The sequence below is a fragment of the Lepidochelys kempii genome, chromosome 7 (assembly GCF_965140285.1).
Source record: "Lepidochelys kempii isolate rLepKem1 chromosome 7, rLepKem1.hap1, whole genome shotgun sequence".
Taxonomy (NCBI): Eukaryota; Metazoa; Chordata; order Testudines; family Cheloniidae; genus Lepidochelys; species Lepidochelys kempii.
The window spans coordinates 15,944,248-15,967,109 of record NC_136386.1 but is presented as its reverse complement, the minus strand read 5'-3'; the positions used below and the strand labels follow the sequence as shown (position 1 = coordinate 15,967,109).

Here is a 22,862-nt window from a genome sequence, read left to right as displayed (position 1 = left end):
GGGTAAGGACTTTGAAAACTGACTTGTCTTTTGCATATTTTTCCAGACTCTGAAGAATATCCATGCCTACATGAAGGTAATAAGGATTCTTTGTGGCCTGTGTAGAGAAAGAAAAGAGAGAGAAAAAAAGTCAGGAATTCAAAATATTGTCAAGCTGGTATTTATTATGGTGGGGGTTTATTGGAGCACATTCTCAAGACAGACATTGCTAGGCAAGCTATTCAGTGCCCCCACTGTTTCCTGGGGCTTTTCATAACTTGCCCCAGTGGAAAGGTCCTGCCGGGCCTGTCCTCTGGAAGAACAGATGCAGGAAACTTTTCTGGCAGAGAGAAGCTGATGGTTTAAAAGAAGTATTATTGCTGCCTTTGGACTAAATCAGAAACTGTGCCAGTGAGCCTGAGAGGAGGGGTGGTACCTGCCCTGGCACAGATCCTGCTTCACTGCAACAGCTGCCACACCAAGTTTAAACATTATTTCTGCCATATAAGTATTTGTTCAAGGATCTGCTACATAGGACATCTGAAAGGCGGCATTTTGAGTGTGTTAGAGACGAGTTATAGCACAGCATCTTTTCAAAGCAAGCAGCACATACTGTTTTACATGTCTAAAACACAGCTAGCCAGGGACACTTCTGTATAAAAGAATATTTTTTATGGACTGGCATGAGGTTTGCTGCCTGACCATTACCAAATACATAACAGAAAAAGCAGAGGTGCATTCTGAAATCACAACATTTATATAGGCCATATCCTCAGAGAATGAGAAGTACCTGGTAAAGAAGATAGGTAGATTCCACCAACTCTGGCCTCAGTGGATAGAAGAGGACATCTGGTGCCTGTAACTGCCAGTTGTATCTCTCTGGAAGAGCTCCATATCGTTTCCATATGGCATAATAGAAGGCATGGAGACAAATAGCATCTTCCACATCTCCTATTAAAACCTAGAAATAATTAACAGCTATAAACATGTGCATGTAATAAATACTGTGCTCACATTATGCAAAGACAGAGTAGCAGCCGTGTTAGTCTGTATTCGCAGAAAGAAAAGGAGGACTTGTGGCACCTTAGAAACTAACCAATTTATTTGAGCATAAGCTTTCATGAGCTACAGCTCACTTCACTGGATGCAAAGACAGTAATTCATTTTTCATCCCACATATTGCATTGGATGCCCAGATGTAACATACGCCTCAAGAGGGAAGAGGCCTGAATAAAAGCAGAATCATACGGTTACTTCATTCACACCACAAACATTGGCACGAGGGAGCTCACATCAACACATCACAGATCCCTAAATGGTAAGATTAGCATCAGAATTAATTCTTGAAAATTGGGGAATAGTTTAAGACTAGTGAAGTGCAAGCCAAGTTTCTCAGCACCGCTTTGTGGATGCAGTTCAGTCTTAGGCAGAGAGTTACCCTACTATCTAGTCTTGGCCCTCTCTTTTGCAGACAGTCAGCCATGACAAACTGGTTGCTGGGTTTGCAGGGGACTCTAGGATACGTTCAGCCCAAAGGCATCAACTCCGTGGGTGCTCCAGCCCTGGAGCACCCATTGAAAAAAAATTAGTGGGTATTTAGCACCCACTGGCAGTCAGTTCCACCTTTCCCTTCCTGCCCACTGGTGGCCCCAACCATCAACCTTCCCTCCCCGCCGACTCCCCAGCACCTCCTGCTCGCCACGTATCAGCTATTCTGCAGCATGCAGGAGGAGGGGGAGTGGGGGCGGGGCAGGGGCTGAGCACCCCCAGGGAAAGGAAGAAGCTGGTACCTGTTGTTCAGACTCTCACTTGGCGCCAGAACTAGCATTAGAACGAACATCTCTAATAAACCAACCCACTGTACTACCTAGTCTCCAAAAGACTGAAAATTGAGATTACCTGTAGTCCAGGAAAAAAGGCTTGCAGGGAATCAATCCAGGTGTTCATCAGCTGCCCACTGAACATATTTACGTTAACATAGAGAGGAGGGTCTCCTTCACCTTCATTACAGGCTTCCCGTCTGCAAAGCAACACCACCACCACACGAATGTTTCATTTTCAGGAGAGCACAAGGCACATTAATGCTAAATTCTTACAACATTGCCATAATTTACAACTATCACAGAAACAGTGAGTTCTACAGATGTGGGGATGCAATATTTTTTTGAGCCTATGTTATTATACCTTATTAGGAAAACAGGGTTAATCCCAGATAATATTAATTATTTATATAAATTCAGGGCCTAATCCTACTCTCACCACATCAATGGGAGCCTTACCACTGACAACAGGGGTAAGACTGGGCCCGAAACGAGCATGTATAGTACTGTTTCTCTCTCTCGCACTCACCCAAACACCCTTCCCTCCCTCTGGGATGGTTTGTCTTTTTTCACTACTGTCCCAAGTAGTAAATACTGGTTTAAATGTACAGTGATTTACCATTTCTCTTCTCCTCTCCCCCATCAATTGATCTATATAAGAGTACTTATTGGTGCAAATTTCAAACCAATTTAAAAACAACAGTTGCCAGATAATTCCACCAAGGAAAATTTTTCTTTGAGAGCACATCTTCTCCAAAGAGAGCAACTGACACTATACAACTCATCACCCAGCATTGGAGCGTTTGTAAATTTAAGAAAATGATAGCTATGGGAAACATACCCTCTTCTTAAGTAGTTCTGAATACTTCGATATGCATCATTGAACATCTCTAGGTCTTCCTTTTCTCCAAAAAGGATGTAAGACTTCAATAGATACTCAAAGAATGAGTCCAAACCCGCTCCTAAGCCACTTTGTTTTCCAACCCAGTGGCCAGTTTGAATATTCACGACATTTCCTTCAGGGATAGACAGACAGAAAGACAAAGATTTATGTCTAAAACATTTCCTGGTGCATATTTTAGTTGGAAGCACAAGCAACAACTCATTTTTAAAGTTCCAATCCTTGATCTGCACATATTCAAGTTACAAAATAACTTTAAGGAAAAAGTATTGCCAAGAAGTTAATGTTTGTTTGCTCAGGGAACTAATTATCATCAAGCTTAGTACTCTCATGCAGTTATTCGAAGACTGAAGGTCCTATCCTGCAGCCTTTACTCACATGCTATTTTAATTTATGTTAATAGGGCCTACACATGTAGGAACTTCAAGTTTGTGCCATACTCAAACTGATTTCACAATTGTGGGGTTTTTTTGAAAAATCCAACCATCAGGGGTTTGTGTCCTCGATCTCTATGATGCTTTCCCTGTACATCCACAGAATATCACAGACAGATAAAAAGCGTACATATGTAGAGAGCCCACAATATCAAAGTCAGATAGAAGATAAGTGGTGCCCTTTATATACTGGAGAATGTGTGAAGCACTACTGTGCAAGAAGTCGGGTATCTAAAAATAGAAGGATGGGAGACAAGACAGTTAATACATCCTGTTCTGGCTGAAGTGACTAAGACATCTGGAAATCACATGGGAGCATTGACTACCTAATAGTCCAGTGTCATTGCTCCTAAGACTCCACAGTGCTTTAACAGCTCGCCGTGCCACCCATTCAAATGTGGAATCTCCAAGCAGCCGGCTAAGAATGCCAAACTCCACCAACAAAGAGCCAGCTCCTGCAGTACAGGTCTCATTATTGCTGTCAGGAGGGACTCCCTTCTTTAGATTCACCTGTGAAACAGATACAAGGAGCTTCAGTTGCATGACACGTTGAGCAACGAGTGCTACAATGTTCTAAGTTCCACTCTTAGCTGTATTAAAGACGCCATGGTTTTTTAATGGAGTGTGCATTAGTTACATAAAGCAAGAAGAGATCAACTTCCCACCACTTGAAGCAAGAGCTGAATGTATTGCAATCCAAGTTCAAACTTTGGTCCCTAAAATTAGATGCCTAAGTGGGATTCATATGCCTAAGTGAAGAGCCCCTAATTTTCAGAAGTGCTCAGCGCACAACTACTAAACTGCAAGTGCTCAGCACCTATGCAATTCAGGTGCTTAATTTTGTGCATTTAGGTTTGTAAACTGTGAATTACAGCTTTAATCTTCAGTGCACCTGAACTTGTTCCCTTGTTCCTGGGAATGAAAGGACACTGGCAATCTCTTTATACTACATACATTGTTATGTACACGCCCATACTACATGCAGTAGATGCAAACATAACAGCTCGAAAAATAATTACAATAATCCTTTAAAATTAATTTGGTTGTTGTGAAGAAGAGAAATACATCCCAATAAAGAGGGCTCAGCCAGGACACCACATTTCAGCTGCAGAATAGGTGCGCCATTCTGAAGTTGCAACGTTGTAGCTAGAAATAATTGCCTAAATGATGAGCTAATCTTCTGCCATGAATGCATCATCTTTCACAGGAAAATCATCTTACTGCAGTATCCACATTTGAGTCCATGACTACTTTATGGCAGAGATAATGTTCTCATTCTCAAAGCACAATTTAGTGGGAATCTCATAATTCTGCACAAGAAATTAGCTTTCACACTCGAATAAGGAATCTCAATGGCAGCGATAACTTAAACCTGCAGCAGCTGCAAGAGGCCCTCACAAATGGCTTACAGTTTTATCTGCACAAGAGAGCCAAGAAACAAATGGCCATCAAGATAGGATTGCCATCTCCGCCCTATAAGAATTCTCTCCAGAAAAAGAAACCCATTAGCTAGAGGGCACTATGGGGTAATCCTGGGCTCCTGCTACCCACCATACTGCATTCATTCTGCAAAACAGTCAGTGCAGCACTATTAACAAGTACTAAATTCCAGGCCTTGAAAATGTACTTGATACCTGCAAGCCCAAGGACTAAGCTTAATAGCCAGAGTGAAAGACAACTGACCGGCCATAGTTTCGCACATGCGCGCACACACACACAGTGTAAAGAAACAGCTGTTCTGTTCATGCACCATTAAATTAATCTTATTGAACAGGACGTTAACTGGTAATAAGTTATTTTTTTAAAAACCCACAAACCTCTTGTTCATGCCCTACTCATTAACCTTTCTTGGCTTCAGTCCACCTCTTCATGTCTATCACAAGATAAATTTACCTGTGCGGTCTTCAGTTCCTACCCCCACTCCCTCATTTCCTGGCTGCCATGATGGTGGTGGAGACTCAAGGGGTATCTCCTCTACTCTTCTCCTCTCCCAGCCTTCACTCAGGAGTGCTTCCTCTGGGGAAGCTCCTGAGCAGCATTATATGGATGTACTGGACTTTCCCAAGAGCAACCCATCAGAGTGAAACGGTCCCAAATCCTTGTCAATTTCATTTGCTGTTCACAATGTTCTGAACAGCAAAAACTAACAAGACACTTGTCAGACAGGCTGTAACAAGGTGAAAGTGAAAACTGACAACAGATCTGGTTGCAAAAAGTGTAATAAGAATTCTTCCCTTGCTCCAGAATTTTAAGAATGTCAATATTCAGAAAGTTCTGAACAGCTATATAATTGGCCAAAACATGGGAGTAAGTTTCCACAAAAAAAATCAAAGTTTTTCGTGTTCTTTCCTTAGCCTCCATCCCAGTTTCAAACAGATGAACCTGGCAAAAATGTCAATTTGCAGACTCAGGGGAAAAAAAGAGACTGCATTGATTTACTATTCAGCATTGGAATGTTTCCTTTGCAACACTGAAGACTAGAAACATTTTAAGCAAAAGTCTGAATTCTGCAGATGTTGATGGCACTTGCCCCATAAGCCCTTCAACTTGCCACAGGTGAGTAGATTTTTCTAACTCAGCTAAGTTCATTTAAGTGATATATATATATATATATATATATAAAAGGAAGTAAGTATGTCAGTGGTAAGCCAACTGCCACGCATTACCTCTCATTTTAGAATGTTGATATAATACATAATAATGTAAACTAATTTAATGTCCAGGTTTCTATTCTGGATGTGCATTATTTTGGTATTAATTCACTGATGCTACTGAAGTAACTCTACAGACATGCCTCCCTGCATGATAACAGTTAATTTTAGTTGAGACCTTCTGTCTGTATCAGTAACTTAAGATATTTAATGTATACAGTACTTTAAAGTCAACACGTAGCACCTTGAGTAATGAGGAAGAGTTAGAAATAAGTCTGTACGGTTTGGCTAGAGTAAAGGAGAAGGTAACTACCTACTCTACATTCTCTGAACAAAAAAAGTTTAGGCATATCAGAGAAGTTTTTAATCTTTAGCCTGGCATCTACAGAGTGGAAAAGTGGGCTCAAAACAAATCGGCATAGTACTGGAAAATATAGTAAGTCACATTTGATGCCAAGAGCTGTACCTTTTAGACAAAAGAAAAAGTTCACTACTGTAAAAAGTAGAAGTTGCAGTTCCTTACAAAGACAAGTAGAAGGAAGTTACCCCCGTATATCAATATAGATTGTATCACACCTACCCGAGGATAGGGAATTCCTGTTTTGGTGTTCTCAAAGGCAGGTAGCAGCCTCACTGCCAGGTCACGAGCCATATGTAAGAGTTCATCATCATAATCTTTAATGGTCATGTCACCAAAGGGTTGCTTGGTATCTGTAATTATTATGTGGGCAGAAAGCAGACTTCCCAAAACCCTATTGGAAAAGAGATTGCAGAACCTTAAAAAAAAAAAAATCTACAGAATTCGCAATATGACCTCTAATATCCTGCCTCTTGCAGTGTGGCCAATACCTAATGCTCCAAAAAACACTGGTAAAACTCCATCGGTCTGAAGGTCCTACCATAGCTGTCTTATTGAATTTCAGTTAGCTAAGACTGGATGCAGTTATCTCAACATCTCCATTCACAATACGTGAATTTTCTCTTTAGTTTTACTATACCAACAGATTTAGTTAAACTGGGAGAACATTTATAAGAATCTTGGCACATAGTGCCTTTTAATAAGCTTCAAAAAGGAAGCATCAGTGAGAGAGGTGAAGGACTATTACATATGTTGAAAAAGAGGAGTGATTCAGAGAGGACGTAACCCACTGCAAAGCTGTAATGAGTTGGGGGAAAGAAGGTGGCATCCTTTCTCTCTCACACGCATACACACAACCCACCCAGCCCCCCCCCCATTCCTGCACCATTAAAGTCAAAGTATACAGTGCAGAAGGAAAAAGGAATAACTTCAGTCCTGGGCTGCAGAGCCTCATTTGGGATTCACAGACCAAACATAAGGAATGGAGAGCTTGCACTCTTGGAAAGAGCCCTAGAACTCCCTCCCTCAGAATTTGATTAGGTAGGGACTTTTGCTCTTCTGTTAGTACAGCTCCACCTTGATACAGTGTCAACATCTGCAAGATCAAATGAAACAGGGCTATGCACCACATCAAAAGTTTTTTTTTAAAAGATTTTTTAAAAGCAGGTTAGAGAGCAGAATGTGTCTTCCCACAATGTTAATTCACTCAAGAGAAGACACAATAAAATGAGATTGTAATGGAATTATAAATGAGGACAAAAATATCCAAACTTAACCCATGTGAGACCTTGCCTGAAATACCAGTTATACCAAAATTAATTTTTATTCTGATTTTGTGTAAGATAGTAGTCAATATCAATCCATTGGTCCCAACTAGGTAATACTTAGGACATCCTGCACAGCACATATTTTTCAAATGTCTGGGAGAAGAAACAAAACGAGAGAAGAGACGAATTGTAGCGTTGGGAAATGTCAAGGTTCCTTCCCCACTCTGAACTCTAGGGTACAGATGTGGGGACCTGCACGAAAACCTCCTAAGCTTACTTTTACCAGCTTAAGTTAAAACTTCCCCAAGGTACAAACTATTTTACCTTTTGCCCCTGGACTTTCGCTGCCACCACCACCACCAAACGTCTAACCGGTTTTATTTTCTAGGAAAGAGCCCGTTTGGAAACATCTTTCCCCCCAAAATCTTCACCAAAACCTTGCACCCCCCTTCCTAGGGAAGGTTTGATAAAAATCCTCACCAATTTGCATAGGTGACTACAGACCCAAACCCTTGGATCTTAACAATGAAAAAGCATTCAGTTTCTTAAAAAGAAGAATTTTAATAGAAGAAAAAGTAAAAAGAATCACTTCTGTAAAATCAGGATGGTAAATACCTTACAGGGTAATTAGATTCAAAACAGAGAATCCCTCTAGGCAAAACCTTAAGTTACAAAAAAACACAAAAAGATAGGAATATCCATTCCATTCAGCACAGCTTATTTTATCAGCCATTTAAACAAACAGAATCTAACACATATCTAGCTAGATTACTTACTAAGTTCTAAGACTCCATTCCTGTTCTGTCCCCCGCAAAAGCATCACACAGACAGACCCAGCCCCTTTGTTTCTCCCCCACTCCAGCTTTGAAAGTATCTTGTCTCCTCATTGGTCATTTTGGTCAGGTGCCAGCGAGGTTACCTTTAGCTTCTTAACCCTTTACAGGTGAAAGGGTTTTTCCTCTGCCCAGGTGGGATTTTAAAGGGGTTTACCCGTCCCTTTATATTTATGACAGGAAATTATTTTTCTTTTCATTTGCACGGTTTGCAGATTATAGATTACAGCAAATGGCACTGCTGAACTTCAGTTATACTGGAGTGTTACTTTGATGTGGGGATTTCAGTTATGCCAAGCCTGTCTACAGTATATTGACAGGAACCCCTTTTTAGGGAGCGCAACAACATATTTTATATCAATACACTGAATAAACTCTCCAAAAAAGTGTTCAGCTCTCCAAATAGTGTCTTGCAGTTTGAAATGACTAAGCAAGCAGCATTAAAAGTTATTCAATAAGAAGAACAGTTAAAAGAAAGACTACCTTAAAAAGTGATCTCCACAGCACACCTGCCTTTTGTTTTACCCCTGACACTTAAAGAAACAATAGCGTCACTTGAAAGATAGTTCACTGAGTACACCTTCTAGTCACTCTGAGACTAAGGATGCCTAGTGAACAATTAGGAAGCAATGAAGTTTTTGGGACCAGTAAGTTTCTTCTTGAGCAAAGAAACCTCTCTGAATCATTCCCACACACATGTAAAACCTCGGTTACTTAATCAGATATTTATGACCACATACCTGATTGTTGCCTCAAAGACTTGAACTGTAGAGTCTGTGTCAAATGAGACTGTGTCAATCACTAACTTCACCGCCTTCTGGAACTCTGAAGAATTTCCCATTACCTTTAACATTGAAGAATAATATTAAAGAACATAGAGGGGTCTATCAGCTTATTGCACAGAGGAAAAAAGAATTCATGCAGTTTTTATTTTAAGCCACAAAGGTCAGTCATCTGGGTAGAGAATAGTGGCTTTGATATTCATAGTCAGTGTTTCTATTTATAAACACTAACTTGTCCCCTTTCCCCTGTACAACACCTTTTTGAAACTTATCTCATTACACAAGCCAAGAATACTTCATTAAGTAGTTGTAGTGCTGGAAGTACGAAAGGGTATCTAGAACACATTTTGGCCCTTTTAAAAAATTTTATTAAGATAATGCTGAAATAAGAAACAGTACAGAGTTCAAGCATAGAAGTTTCTGATTGTCAGGGGATAAAGTACAGATTATCAAGGGGTGCGAAATTCGATTTAGGAGCTGATGGAGTAAGGATTACATAATAATCTGCCATCTCCCCGACTGGAGGTAAAAGTTTAACCGGTCAGAGTACAGACATTGAGATATGGGGGTAAGTTATCCACATAACGGCTATGTTCAGGTGCGGAGTATAGTGAGTGGATACGATGGTGTGGATGGGTCTACCCTCATTTGGTGGGATTTAATGCTCAGTGGGTTTATGGTTCCAGTTCATACGGTCCAATGGGGAAAGTCTCTCAGTCTTTTTCCCACAGTGGGTGCACAATGTTGTACCGGCTCACTCCTCCTGGTACTGTCGATGGCTGGTGATGTGCTCGATGTAGATGTCCCTGGACCATCGGATGGTGTCCGAGACCATGAGGCGCCGCATGAGCGTGCGTAGCGTCTACCAATCCCGCTGGTCCACAGCACACGCTCGTTGCAGGGGTCCCAAGCGCTCAGGACTCCAACGATCAGGGCGTCCAGCTGCACCGCGTAGCCCTTCGCTCTCAGGGTGTTGGCCAGAGGGGCGTATTTTTCCAGTTTCCGAGCTCAGGCTTCTCGGAAGGCCGGGGTCCTGTTCTCGAAGGGGACCATGATGTCGACGAGAATGATCTTTTTCTGGGCCTCGTCAGTGACAACCACGTCGGGTCGCAGAGGGCTGTCGGTACCGGGGATGGCGCAGTTCACAGCGACCTCCCCCAGGTGCGGTGCGATGGCTTTCACCAGGCGGTTCTGGATGGCGTTGTGGCGCAGCTGCCAGGCTCTGGAGTGGGGCTTGCAGCTGCACAGGACGTGGGGCAGGGTCTCGTTGGAGTAGCCGCACTTCCTGCAACGCTTGTCTCGGTTCCCATGGCAGACGGCTCCGTTGAGCGGGCCGCAGTTGAGCCGGGCGCGGTGGATGAACCGCCAGTCAGTGAAGCGGGTGAAGCCGCCCCCAGCGAGGAAGTGGTTGCTGGCGTCCCACTTGCTGGTCAGTTCGAAGGCTTTTCCCTGGTCCGGCTTATGCTTCAGGGCTTCTATGTACAGCGAGTGGATGGCTGCTTTCAGGGTCCTCTCCAGCAGGCCCCTGGCGCTCGGGGTGACGATGGTGTTGTCCTCAGACCTGATCTGCGGCACCAGGACTCCCAGCTCTTGGTGCTCCTCGCACCACTCCCAGTGGCAGCCGATGCGCTTCCCCAGGCGACGCGTGGCATTGCGGGCGCGGCACCACAGTGAAGCGATGTTGCCCCCGTCTCGGCCAAATTCGCCATCCAGGGAACCGCTCAGGAAGCTGGCGGTGTCTTGGCTGGAGGGGGCTCTACCGATCCACTTTTGTGTTGCATCATGGAGGGCTTTTGCTGCGATGCTCCTTACCATGGTGTCGGGACACGTCAGCAGGCGGAAGGCGTGGGTGATCACCACGATGTCACACAGGTCACCCATGCGGGGAACATTGGCACCGCCATGCCTGTGGGTGATATAGACCAGCTCGTTGCTGGCTCTCTGGGGAAGGAATAACCACTTCTTCACCAGCTGCCTGATGATCTTGTCTGCCTTGTTGAGGGGTACCTTTGCCACGGCGGATCCCCTTAGGACGAACGAGATGCGGGGGATCAGGAAGGTGTTCAGGGCGTTTATCTTTTGCCACGGTGTTAGCAGTGAGGTGTCGATCTTGGCAGCATCCTGTAGGATCTCTTGGATGGTGTCCTCGGGTGTCTGTCGGACACGGAAACCCGTCAGTGTGCCGAGGTGTCGGTAGGCCTGCCCCTCCGCCAGGGGGATGACGGGCTCGCCCTGGATCTGGAATTCTGTCGCCTGCACTGAGATTTACTGCACCGTTTTGTTCATTTACGCTCATGTGTGTTGATACTCATATGCCTTCGTTTAGTTTTTAAGGATCCGTTATGCATTTCTTACAGTTTGCATAATACAATACAAGCAATGCTTGGCTTACTTTACCCAATGCTAGCAAGATCTGTGCTAACTACACCTGCAAGTAGATGTAGATATATTGCTGGTTTCAACAACATTAGTGACAGGAAGTTAGAGGAATTTTTTCTATGTAGAAGGAAACATAAAAACAGCCACATTTCCTGCAGAAGCTCAAGAGTCGACAAAACATATAAAATAAAGTTCTTTCAGCCACAACCATGTACACTGACACCAAGAGTTTTAAAACCAAATTCTCACACTGGTGTAACTCCATTAAGATCATGGAAGTTACTCCAGATGTATTCCAGGGTGAGAGGTGAATTCAGCCCTTCCATGAAGCCTCAAGTCCAGCTCAGAACTTGTTTTCTATGAAGATAAACAGAGCTTGTTTTCCTCCCTCCCCCACTTAACTTCCAGCTTCACACATGTAGCTCTAGAACCTGCTCCTTTAAAAAAGAAGAAAGGAGTGTCATAGGTTCTGTTAGGGAAGTACCCAATGCGTTATTTGGGGTGTTCTTGACCCAGTCAAAAGGTGCTGACAACCAAAGGCGTGTTTGACTAAGGACTCAGAAAATCTGTCTTACACGTATCACAGACTGCAGCAACTGCATTTTTAATATATTAATGCTGCCATTAGAGGCTACTGCGAACCACTAGCAGGATGAGGAAGGGGACATCCACATACTCCACTTCCTTAACACAGCTGCATTAGTGTTGTGACAGCGACATGGGATCTATTTTAGCAGCTGTGCCACCCTGTGGGGCCCTTGGAATAGATATTTTAGAAACAGAATATGGTTTGTGTTTAGTAATCGTATTGATTTATATTTGTTATGATATATTTTTGTTAATGGTGCAATAAATTATGTAATAAGAGAAATGGGAGCTGCCCCTTCAAGAATAGCACGTGGGCACGAGTGAGTTACAGTGGGGCTAGCCCAGGGGTGGGCAAACTTTTTGGACCGAGGGCCACATTGCGGTGCGAAAGTGTATGGAGAGCCAGGTAGGGAAGGCTGTGCCCCCCAAACAGCCAGGCCCCTGTCCCTTATCCGCCCCCACCCACTTCCCGCCCCCCTCAGAGCCCCCAACCCATCTAACCCCCCTGCTCCCTGACTGCCCCACCCCTTATCCACACCCCCACCCTCTGACAGGCCCCCTGGGACCCCCCATCCAACCCCCCTCCCCCCCGGTTCCCCAACTGCCCCCAGAACCTCTGCCCCATCCAACCACTCCCTGTCCCCTGACTGCTCCCCAGGACCCCCTACCCCGCCACCCCCTTACCATGCCACTCAGAGCGACAGGAGCTCACAGCCCCGCTGCCCAGACGCAGCCAGCTGCACCTGCGTGGCAGCATCACTGTGGGGGAGGGCCTGGGGACTAGCCTCTCCAGACAGGAGCTCAGAGGCCAGGCAGGATGGCCCCGCGGGCCGGATGTGGCCCGCGGGCTGTAGATTGCCCACCTCTGGACTAGCCAGTATTCAGAATGAGTACTGCTACTGCATGAGGAGGCTGGCTTGTAGCTGTGCATTGAGGAAGTCTCTGTCTTCAAGAACCGCCTAAAGGAAAAGGTTTGAATCTCAGAAGAAAGCCGAGTCTTGTGAATAAGGGTGTAACATGATATTTCAAGTTAAGCAGGCTTAGTAGTTGGTTGAAGACCTCAACGGGAAAACGGCCTACAGGTGCTATGGAAAAAGCCCATGGATATTCAGTAGGTGGCACTCTTCTACCAGTATTGAGCCAATGCTCTAGTGTGGCCCTGAACAGCAATATACTGCTGGAAATGAGAGGAAACTAAAAACACAAGTGGACCTGTGGCCATTAAATATGCCGTAAAGAAAGTTTAAACACTTTATGTTTAAAACCAAAATCAGAAATGTCAACATTCATTTTTTTGAAAGCCAGATTCAAGCTTTGGTAAGTGCACTTTAAGGTCCCCTCCACCATTTCAGTTAAAAAACATTTTTCACCTCATTTCCTGCTTTAAGTTCTCTAAACCATTGCTGTGTTCCATCAGACAGCTGCAGTTTTTCACCACAGAGATACGTATGCATTTTAGTGATGAGGAAGTGCTTTAGTTTTCAAAAATATATTGTGATCTTTCAGGAAAGAAAGTATATAGAAGAAAACCATGCAACTGTAGAATTCATTTGCAGAAGACATTGTCCACCCAATAGCTGTAGACAAATGGTAATTATCTGACTGCATTCCAAGGCATCCAGTTTAAAACAACCAACCTGATCTTGCAATGCAAAAAATGAGACTATGGAAAGGCTATTTAAAATTGTATCAAATCAGCAAAGTACTCTTCCTTCTGTACTCAGGACTTAGAATCATAGAATATCAGGGTTGGAAGGGACCCCAGAAGGTCATCTAGTCCAACCCCCTGCTCAAAGCAGGACCAATTCCCAGTTAAATCATCCCAGCCAGGGCTTTGTCAAGCCTGACCTTAAAAACCTCTAAGGAAGGAGATTCTACCACCTCCCTAGGTAACGCATTCCAGTGTTTCACCACCCTCTTAGTGAAAAAGTTTTTCCTAATATCCAATCTAAACCTCCCCCACTGCAACTTGAGACCATTACTCCTCGTTCTGTCATCTGCTACCATTGAGAACAGTCTAGAGTCATCCTCTTTGGAACCCCCTTTCAGGTAGTTGAAAGCAGCTATCAAATCCCCCCTCATTCTTCTCTTCTGCAGGCTAAACAATCCCAGCTCCCTCAGCCTCTCCTCATAACTCATGTGTTCCAGTCCCCTAATCATTTTTGTTGCCCTTCGCTGGACTCTCTCCAATTTATCCACATCCTTCTTGAAGTGTGGGGCCCAAAACTGGACACAGTACTCCAGATGAGGCCTCACCAATGTCGAATAGAGGGGAACGATCACGTCCCTCGATCTGCTCGCTATGCCCCTACTTATACATCCCAAAATGCCATTGGCCTTCTTGGCAACAAGGGCACACTGCTGACTCATATCCAGCTTCTCGTCCACTGTCACCCCTAGGTCCTTTTCTGCAGAACTGCTGCCTAGCCATTCGGTCCCTAGTCTGTAGCTGTGCATTGGGTTCTTCCGTCCTAAGTGCAGGACCCTGCACTTATCCTTATTGAACCTCATCAGATTCCTTTTGGCCCAATCTTCCAATTGGTCTAGGTCCTTCTGTATCCTATCCCTCCCCTCCAGCGTATCTACCACTCCTCCCAGTTTAGTATCATCCGCAAATTTGCTGAGAGTGCAATCCACACCATCCTCCAGATCATTTATGAAGATATTGAATAAAACCAGCCCCAGGACCGACCCTTGGGGCACTCCACTTGATACCGGCTGCCAACTAGACATGGAGCCATTGATCACTACCCGTTGAGCCCGACAATTTAGCCAGCTTTCTACCCACCTTATAGTGCATTCATCCAGCCCATACTTCCTTAACTTGCTGACAAGAATACTATGGGAGACCGTGTCAAAAGCTTTGCTAAAGTCAAGAAACAATACATCCACTGCTTTCCCTTCATCCACAGAACCAGTAATCTCATCATAAAAGGCGATTAGATTAGTCAGGCATGACCTTCCCTTGGTGAATCCATGCTGGCTGTTCCTGATCATTTTCCTCTCATGCAAGTGCTTCAGGATTGATTCTTTGAGGACCTGCTCCATGATTTTTCCAGGGACTGAGGTGAGGCTGACTGGCCTGTAGTTCCCAGGATCTTCCTTCTTCCCTTTTTTAAAGATTGGCACTACATTAGCCTTTTTCCAGTCATCCGGGACTTCCTCGGTTCGCCACGAGTTTTCAAAGATAATGGCCAGTGGCTCTGCAATCACAGCCGCCAATTCCTTCAGCACTCTCGGATGCAACTCGTCCGGCCCCATGGACTTGTGCACGTCCAGCTTTTCTAAATAGTCCCTAACCGCCTCTATCTCCACAGAGGGCTGGCCATCTCTTCCGCATTTTGTGATGCCCAGCGCAGCAGTCTGGGAGCTGACCTTGTTAGTGAAAACAGAGGCAAAAAAAGCATTGAGTACATTAGCTTTTTCCACATCCTCTGTCACTAGGTTGCCTCCCTCATTCAGTAAGGGGCCCACACATTCCTTGGCTTTCTTCTTGTTGCCAACATACCTGAAGAAACCCTTCTTGTTACTCTTGACATCTCTCGCTAGCTGCAGCTCCAGGTGCGATTTGGCCCTCCTGATAACATTCCTACATGCCCGAGCAATATTTTTATACTCTTCCCTGGTCATATGTCCAACCTTCCACTTCTTGTAAGCTTCTTTTTTATGTTTAAGATCTGCTAGGATTTCACCATTAAGCCAAGCTGGTCGCCTGCCATATTTACTATTCTTTCGACTCATCGGGATGGTTTGTCCCTGTAACCTCAACAGGGATTCCTTGAAATACAGCCAGCTCTCCTGGACTCCTTTCCCCTTCAAGTTAGTCCCCCAGGGGATCCTGGCCATCCGTTCCCTGAGGGAGTCGAAGTCTGCTTTCCTGAAGTCCAGGGTCCGTATCCTGCTGCTTACCTTTCTTCCCTGCGTCAGGATCCTGAACTCAACCAACTCATGGTCACTGCCTCCCAGATTCCCATCCACTTTTGCTTCCCCCACTAATTCTACCCGGACTTCATAAAGTTTGAAAACTCTTCATAGAAGTAAATATAAAATTTTGGTTAAGAGAAAAAGCCTACCACGGAGAAGTGTAGCCTGTTGTCCAAGAAGGTACACAGAACACAATCACATATTATATTTAAACAAAGGAAGGGTGGGAAGAGGGGGGAAAAGGTATGTGCAAGTGGTCAACATGTAACAATGTTTCTTACATTCAAGCAGATATAGAATGAGGCCATGTCTACATTGTGGGTCATACTGTGGCAGAGCAACAGCACCGTAGCACCATAGCATAGAGGCTTTCTACAGCAATGGAAGGGGTTTTTCTGTTTCCGAGAGGTCAACTAGGTCAACGGAAGAATTCTGGATTTTTCACACCCCTGCACAGCATAGCTATGTTGACCTAACTTTTAAGGGTAGAGTAGGCCTGATATAGGAGTCAATGGAAGAGGAGACATACAAAAAGTGATCCAAACTTATTGGATCAAGGCCCTGGAGCTTGGGATAGTGAAGGAACCAAGCCAGGAAGAGAACCATGTATTCCAAGAGTGTCTTGAGTCTCTCTCCCCTCAAGCCTCCTCCCCAACTGATTTTACTCTTTTTCAGGCAGTCCCTCTGACCCCAGTTAAGACACTGCCATCAGGTTTTAATTAGCAAAGAGACTCATCATTGACAACACTACCCAGATGCATTAAAACAAATTTAACTCAATTTGCAAAATTCAGTTTGTTCTTTTCAATTTCCTATGTTGCCCTTTTCTCTCCTGGTGATTTCTATCTATTTAGGTTGATTCAAAAAACTGCAATTTTAAAAATTATAGAGCTTTGTCCATTTAACATATGTACAGTGTCTGCACAGCTTGAGAATGCTTTACAGCACTATTGCAATCTAAAATTACCTCTAACACAATCAACAACTGCGGCCTGGACAAGAGCTTAAAGATTCCGTTAATCTCCTTTAGACTTTTCCATAATGAGTGTGCTAGCCTCTCCACCCTGCCACTTGCCTCCCTCCCTCCCTCCAAAAAGCAACTCCAGTCACCATCCATGTCCTCTTGGAAAATACTTAAGCCACTGCAATTTGTGGATTCTTACCTTCTGCTAATAATTTGAAGATATTTACTTTTATATTTTGACAACTCACCGCTAGGGTATCCAGTGCATCTATCAGAGTTAGAGAGTAGTTTCCCAAGACATCATTGATATTCAGATTTGAACTGAAACAAATACAGTTAAATGTTACTTGATAGAATTATCTAGTTACAATCACCATACTAGAAGATAAATCTTAAAAACATTTAACCAGGCACCACCCTCTGTTAATAAAGTCTGAGAATAAGCTGCCAATCTAAGTACTATCATATGTATTTGGGTATTTAATTATTTCCACGCATATAAAACATTACCTTGGGGGCGTGTAAGGGTCTGATGCTGCTAAGGAGTTTGCTTTGGATTCCCATGGGGGTAAAACTGAGCCCTATGACCCTGTCTTGACTGGCAAAAAAGTACTTTTCAACAGGTTACAAAGGCCTCTTACTCCTCTTCAGGACTCAAGCCGATACATTTGAAGGTGCTTCTGATGCATTATTGTAGCCTAGGCTCTCTCCAGGCTACAATACAGTGAATTTACTCAACTTTTTTCTTTTTTTGTGCCAAGGGCCTAGAGAAAGTCATGATGGAGTTCAAACTGTTTTTTCAAGTCTAGCATGTCACTTCCATCTTCTCTATTGACTTCAAGTGTAAATGTCTTTTTTTTTTTTTAAATAGTGTATTCATTGTGCAGCCTTTTCACAGTGAACTATTTGTTCTATTAAAATAAACATGGGCGACAGGATTAGTTTGTTGCTGCCATCCATTTCACTTAACTTAGATAATTTTTTCACTTCAAGAGAAAACAGACAAGGTTTTCATCTCGAGGCCAAAAGACCAAAAATATCAAGACACTTGATCATGGCCTTGGATAGGCCAAAAGACTACTTACACTTGATCTGAGCTCCTTACACCTATAAAAAGTAGCTTGCTTGTGACAGCCAGGTAGAGGGGCAGTTGAGAATAGTTCATATTTATTTTAATAAAACAAACTTCATCAACTGTTTTCTTAAGTTATATATAAAAAATTATATATATATATATATATATATATATATATATATATATATATAAATAATTTTAAAAAGATACTGTCTGTGCAGAAAGTATGTCAGACGTGAGCAGAACCATAAATAATATACAGGTCAGATGGACATATTTGTTATATCTTTATCAAATCTGGAATTGTTATTTTAAATAAAAAAAGTGGGGGCTGGAGTGGGGAAGTATTGCATTCGAGACCAAATGTTCAGCTTATGTAATGAAGAAGAATTAAATGCAGGCCTGTTATACTAGTAAAACCTCTACCACGTAAACAGGTAACACACATACACTTACCCAAACAACTTCATTTCAACTGTGTATCTGTTGCAACTATATAATATAATAGCTATATATATATATATCAACAGATGTCATGAATAGAGGGGGAAGGGTAGCAACATTTATGTATGCTTGGCAGCTGTACTGGATTGCCTTACCTGTAAAGAGTTAAGCAGTTCAACAGTTATATAGCATAGTTATTATAGCTATTTCTAAAGAAAAATATGTCCGATTGAACACCGCTCTGTCTAGAATAAGAGAATGTTAATTTGTTCTCATTTCTCAAAGCTAGAACTCAATGACAATTCTAAGCAATGGCCTAGGTTTATGTTTTTAAGGTATTCGCTGAAGTGGCTCTTTGGGATTATCCATTGATGACCTGTGACTGCCATTCTTCAAGACAAAAGCTAAGAGCTTTTATATAGTTTTATATAAGGTTGATTTGGTTATCATATGTAGAGCAAGGATGTTGCATATTTTGCTCTGCAATTTACTTGACAGGCTGACCTTTTTTTGACTTCTTTTTGTTTTTTAAGTTGGCCAAATGTCTCTGGGCAGTGGATGCCAGTAAGTTATACATATAGTTGTAAATCTATACTTGCTAATAAAAATATCCTGCACCAAAAAAACCCCTACTTTCAGCTTCAAAAATGTACAGAGATGAACTTTCATGTACCCAAGTGCTTCCTGTGGCTTTACCTTCATGTTTGTTTCAACACTCAATGCTACTAAAATGCAGTATCAAAAAGGAGACTACCGATGTCTGTAGAGGAGAAGAGCATTTTAAAAAAAAAATCCTTTCTGGTAGTACACTTGCCTCACTTCAGGTCTAATAGGTCAAATTCCGCACTCATTCTCAATTCAAATCCCCCTCTCCCCCCACATAGAAAAATCCAAACAAAAACAGACTTTGCCATTTACAGCATGAAAGTTAGAAAATTTAATTGAAAAAGAAGTCTCACTTTTTTAAGGCTGCTTTTAAGGGAACTGAAACAATAACATCTAATGTTAACTCAGCAACATAAGCATTTGCAGTATTACCAGCTAGTGCTGCTAAAGTGTACATTCTGCTTGCAAAAACTAATAATGTCCTTACAAGCACACATCTGAGAGTGGAAACAATGCTGAAAGCCAAGCCATTTCTCTACATATATCACAAGATACCTGGACCATGATATAATTCTATTTGGATTCACAATAGTTGAGGATTTTTTTTTTTTTTTAATCAAGACCACATATACAAGTTCATTCAACTACATTAAAAGAAGGAAATTATTGTCCAAGTCACTAGCCTTAAAAACAGGTGAACCAAACCTCACTATTACATAAGAAGGACCATGCTGGGTCGGACCAAAGGTCCATCTTGCCCAGTCTTCCAACAATGGCCAATGCTAGGTGCCCCAGATGAAATGAACAGAACATAAACAACGAGGAGTCCTTGTGGCACCTTAGAGACTAACAAATTAATCCTGGCATAAGCTTTCGTGGGCTAAAACCCACTTCATAAGATGCATGGAGTGAAAAATACAGTAAGCACTATATAGATATCACAGCCCATAAAAATATTGGAGTTGCCTTACCAAGTGGGGGGTCAGTGCTCATGAGGCCAATTCAATTAAAGTGGAAGTAGCCTATTCTCAATAGTTGACAAGGATGAATATCAAGAGAGGGGAAATTACTTTTTGCAGTGGATGGATGGGTCACTACAAAAAGTAATTTCCCCTCTCCTGATATTCACCCTTCTTGTCAACTATTGAGAATAGGCCACTTCCACCTTAATTGAATTGGCTTCGTTAGCCATGACCCCCTCCCCCCCCAACTTGGTAAGGCAACTCCCATCTTTTCATGGGCTGTGATATATATTAGTGCTTACTGTATTTTTCACTTCATGCATCTGATGAAGTGGGCTTTAGCCCACGAAAGCTTATGCCCAAATTAATTTGTTAGTCTCTAAGGTGCCACAAGGACTCGTTGTTTTTGCTGATACAGATTAACAAGGCTACCACTCTGAAACCTGAACAGAGCATGTAATCAAGTGATCCGCTCACTTCCATACACACAAAAGTAATGTACACCGAGGTAAAGGACTTGGGTCAGAAATTACCTAGAAGTATTTTTCTATATTACTGAATTATTGCTCTTTAACATTCTAACATGGTATTCGGTGGAGAAGGGAAATACAAAGCTGAAAAGATGCCATTTATCATAACTTGACTGGACACAAGATTTTTAAAAGTTATAGTTTGCTCTTTGCAGTTATAGCAATGCTTGCTGTGTTTTCTTAGAGAAAGCTGAACATATGTGACTCAAGAGGCATAATCCTAGAATTTAAAAGCATTATTAGGGGATTTAGCTGTCCTATGCCCATGATAGTCAATGCAAGTCACACACAGTTCCCTATAAAAGTTTAGGAGCTGGGTACTTCACTTCTCTGCACTGCCAACTTTAATTTCTACAATCAATTCTCTGATTACAACTATTCTTTAAAACAGATGGGATAGAATTAATGCTCACCTCCTGAACAACCTGCAGATAGGTGTAAAGGGGAGGGTGGCCTTGGACTTCGACTGGTTTAACACTAAACACTTCCTGGAGTTACTGGGGCGTCTAGTTAAACTACATAGGCTGGCAGGCTGCTACTGTACACGTCTTCATCTACAGATATACACTAGGAGAGACAGAGATACCACAACAGGAACATACATATTAGAGCAACAATAAGAATATGAAGAAATGCACAGAGAAACAGAGGATGCTCTTCAGTAGTTACTGATAGGTGCAACTAGAGCAAGGAGCCATAGTAGAGAAGTTAGCTTGTTGCACTGCTCTGCACTCTGGAGCTACCGCCATGCTGCACCCCAGAGATGGCTGCATGTCCATGAGCAATGAAGCAATGCTTGGGTACAGTTTGTAAAGGGACTGCAATTCTTCAACACAAAAGACACCACGTAAAGATGACAGTATCCTTAGGCTCTGCATGTTTCGGGCAGAGGGTGTGCATGACCCAGCTGGGCCCTAGGCAGCCACACCCACCAAGGGCCAGGGAAATGAACCAGGTATCCATGGCCAGGTCTCTCCAAGCAGCTCCCTCTCCCTCACCTCTAGACAGGCTCTGCTGCTCCCCAAAGCCCCACCTGCCACCATCTTGACAGTCCCCTGCTCCTCACCAAGCCCCTATCCTGCCAGTAACGCACAGCAAACCCCCTCCCATCCAAACCACCTCCCTGCCAGCCCCCCTACTCCCCCAACCCCCATCTTAAAGCCCCCACCTTGTCACCAAATCCCCATCCTGCCAGTCCCCCTCTTCCCTCCCTCACCCCATCTTAAAGCCCCCACGCCTCCTCACCAACCCCCCCATCCTGCCAGCCCCCTCCCACCCTCGCCCTCTCTTCCCTCCCCTAACCACCCACCTCCACACCAAGCCCCCAGCCTGCCAGCAACCCGCACCAACGCCCCCAGCCAAACCACCCCCCTGCCAGCCCCCCTGCTCCCCCAACCACATCTTTCCTCTCCCCCAGCCCCCCACCTCGTCACCGAACCCCCCCCCCGCCCCGCCCCGCCCCGCCACTCACGGGTCGGCGCGGTCGGGGCCCCGGCCGCGGCAGTGCACGGGGTTCAGCTCGTCCTGCGGGAACGCGTGCCGCATGTAGTTGTCGTAGCCGAAGGCGAACATGCCGCGCGCCGCGTCGCGGAGCTGGGCCCGCAGCTGCGGGGGGAAGGCGCCGCTGTAGCGCTTCTCGTACTCATCGCCCCCGGCCGGGCCGCCGCCGCCGCCGCCTCCCCGGAGCAGGCAGCCCCAGTGGGCGCGCCCGCAGCGCCCCGCGGCCCGCGCCTCCCCGCCGGCGGCCCGCGCGAGCCAGGGCGGGTCCGGGGCCCCGCGCGGCGGGAGGGCGAAGGGGAAGCGGTGGTGGAAGCCCAGGCCGGGCCCCAGCGCGGACACCAGCCACAGCAGCCCGTGGAGCCCCAGCCTCAGCAGCAGCAGGCCCAGCACCAGCGACCGCCATTGCATGGTCGCGCGCTGCCCACGCTCATCGTTTAAAGGGACCCCGCCGCCGCCGCCAGCCCGCCAGCCAAAGGCGAACCCCGACTCTCCCCTGCAGCACAACAACCAGCCGGCGGGCCCTTTAAGGGAACGGACATATTGTGACCCGGGGGTCAATCCGGCCGCCCCGTGCCGGCTCCTGGTTGGTCAGCGTCGCCCTCTACGTCCCCTGCCTGTGGCAGCCCTCTCCGCTCATAGGCTGCCGCGGGATGTCAATCAAATGGAGGGGCCTTCCCCCCTTTCCCCCCACTCTGAGGATGTGGCCGCGCGCACAGCGCCGCGGGGCGGGGCCGAGGCCGGCGAGCTGTCGTGGCAAGCTGTGACGGCGGCGCGCCCGCTCCAGTTCGCTCCCTATCTCGGCCCGCTCCGGGCTGCCGCCCGCGGCTCGGGGCGGGGGTAGACGTGGGGAGCTGGAGTCTTGGC

At 44.7% G+C, this 22,862-nt stretch overlaps 1 protein-coding gene across 1 annotated transcript in view; it reads right to left on the bottom strand.

The window, feature by feature from the left end:
* Positions 1–22,596, bottom strand: part of EDEM1 (ER degradation enhancing alpha-mannosidase like protein 1) — a 30,057-nt gene extending 7,461 nt beyond the window's left edge. Inside the window, exons 1-9 of the mRNA XM_073351187.2 lie at positions 21,970–22,596; positions 17,130–17,202; positions 8,985–9,088; positions 6,366–6,537; positions 3,461–3,644; positions 2,641–2,815; positions 1,879–1,999; positions 770–940; positions 24–97 (exon numbers count right to left, since the gene is read on the bottom strand). Coding sequence (XP_073207288.1) covers positions 24–97; positions 770–940; positions 1,879–1,999; positions 2,641–2,815; positions 3,461–3,644; positions 6,366–6,537; positions 8,985–9,088; positions 17,130–17,202; positions 21,970–22,406 — 1,511 coding nt within the window. The 5' untranslated portion in view covers positions 22,407–22,596. The remainder of the gene's footprint in view (positions 1–23; positions 98–769; positions 941–1,878; positions 2,000–2,640; positions 2,816–3,460; positions 3,645–6,365; positions 6,538–8,984; positions 9,089–17,129; positions 17,203–21,969) is intronic.
* Positions 22,597–22,862: the final 266 nt, after the last annotated feature.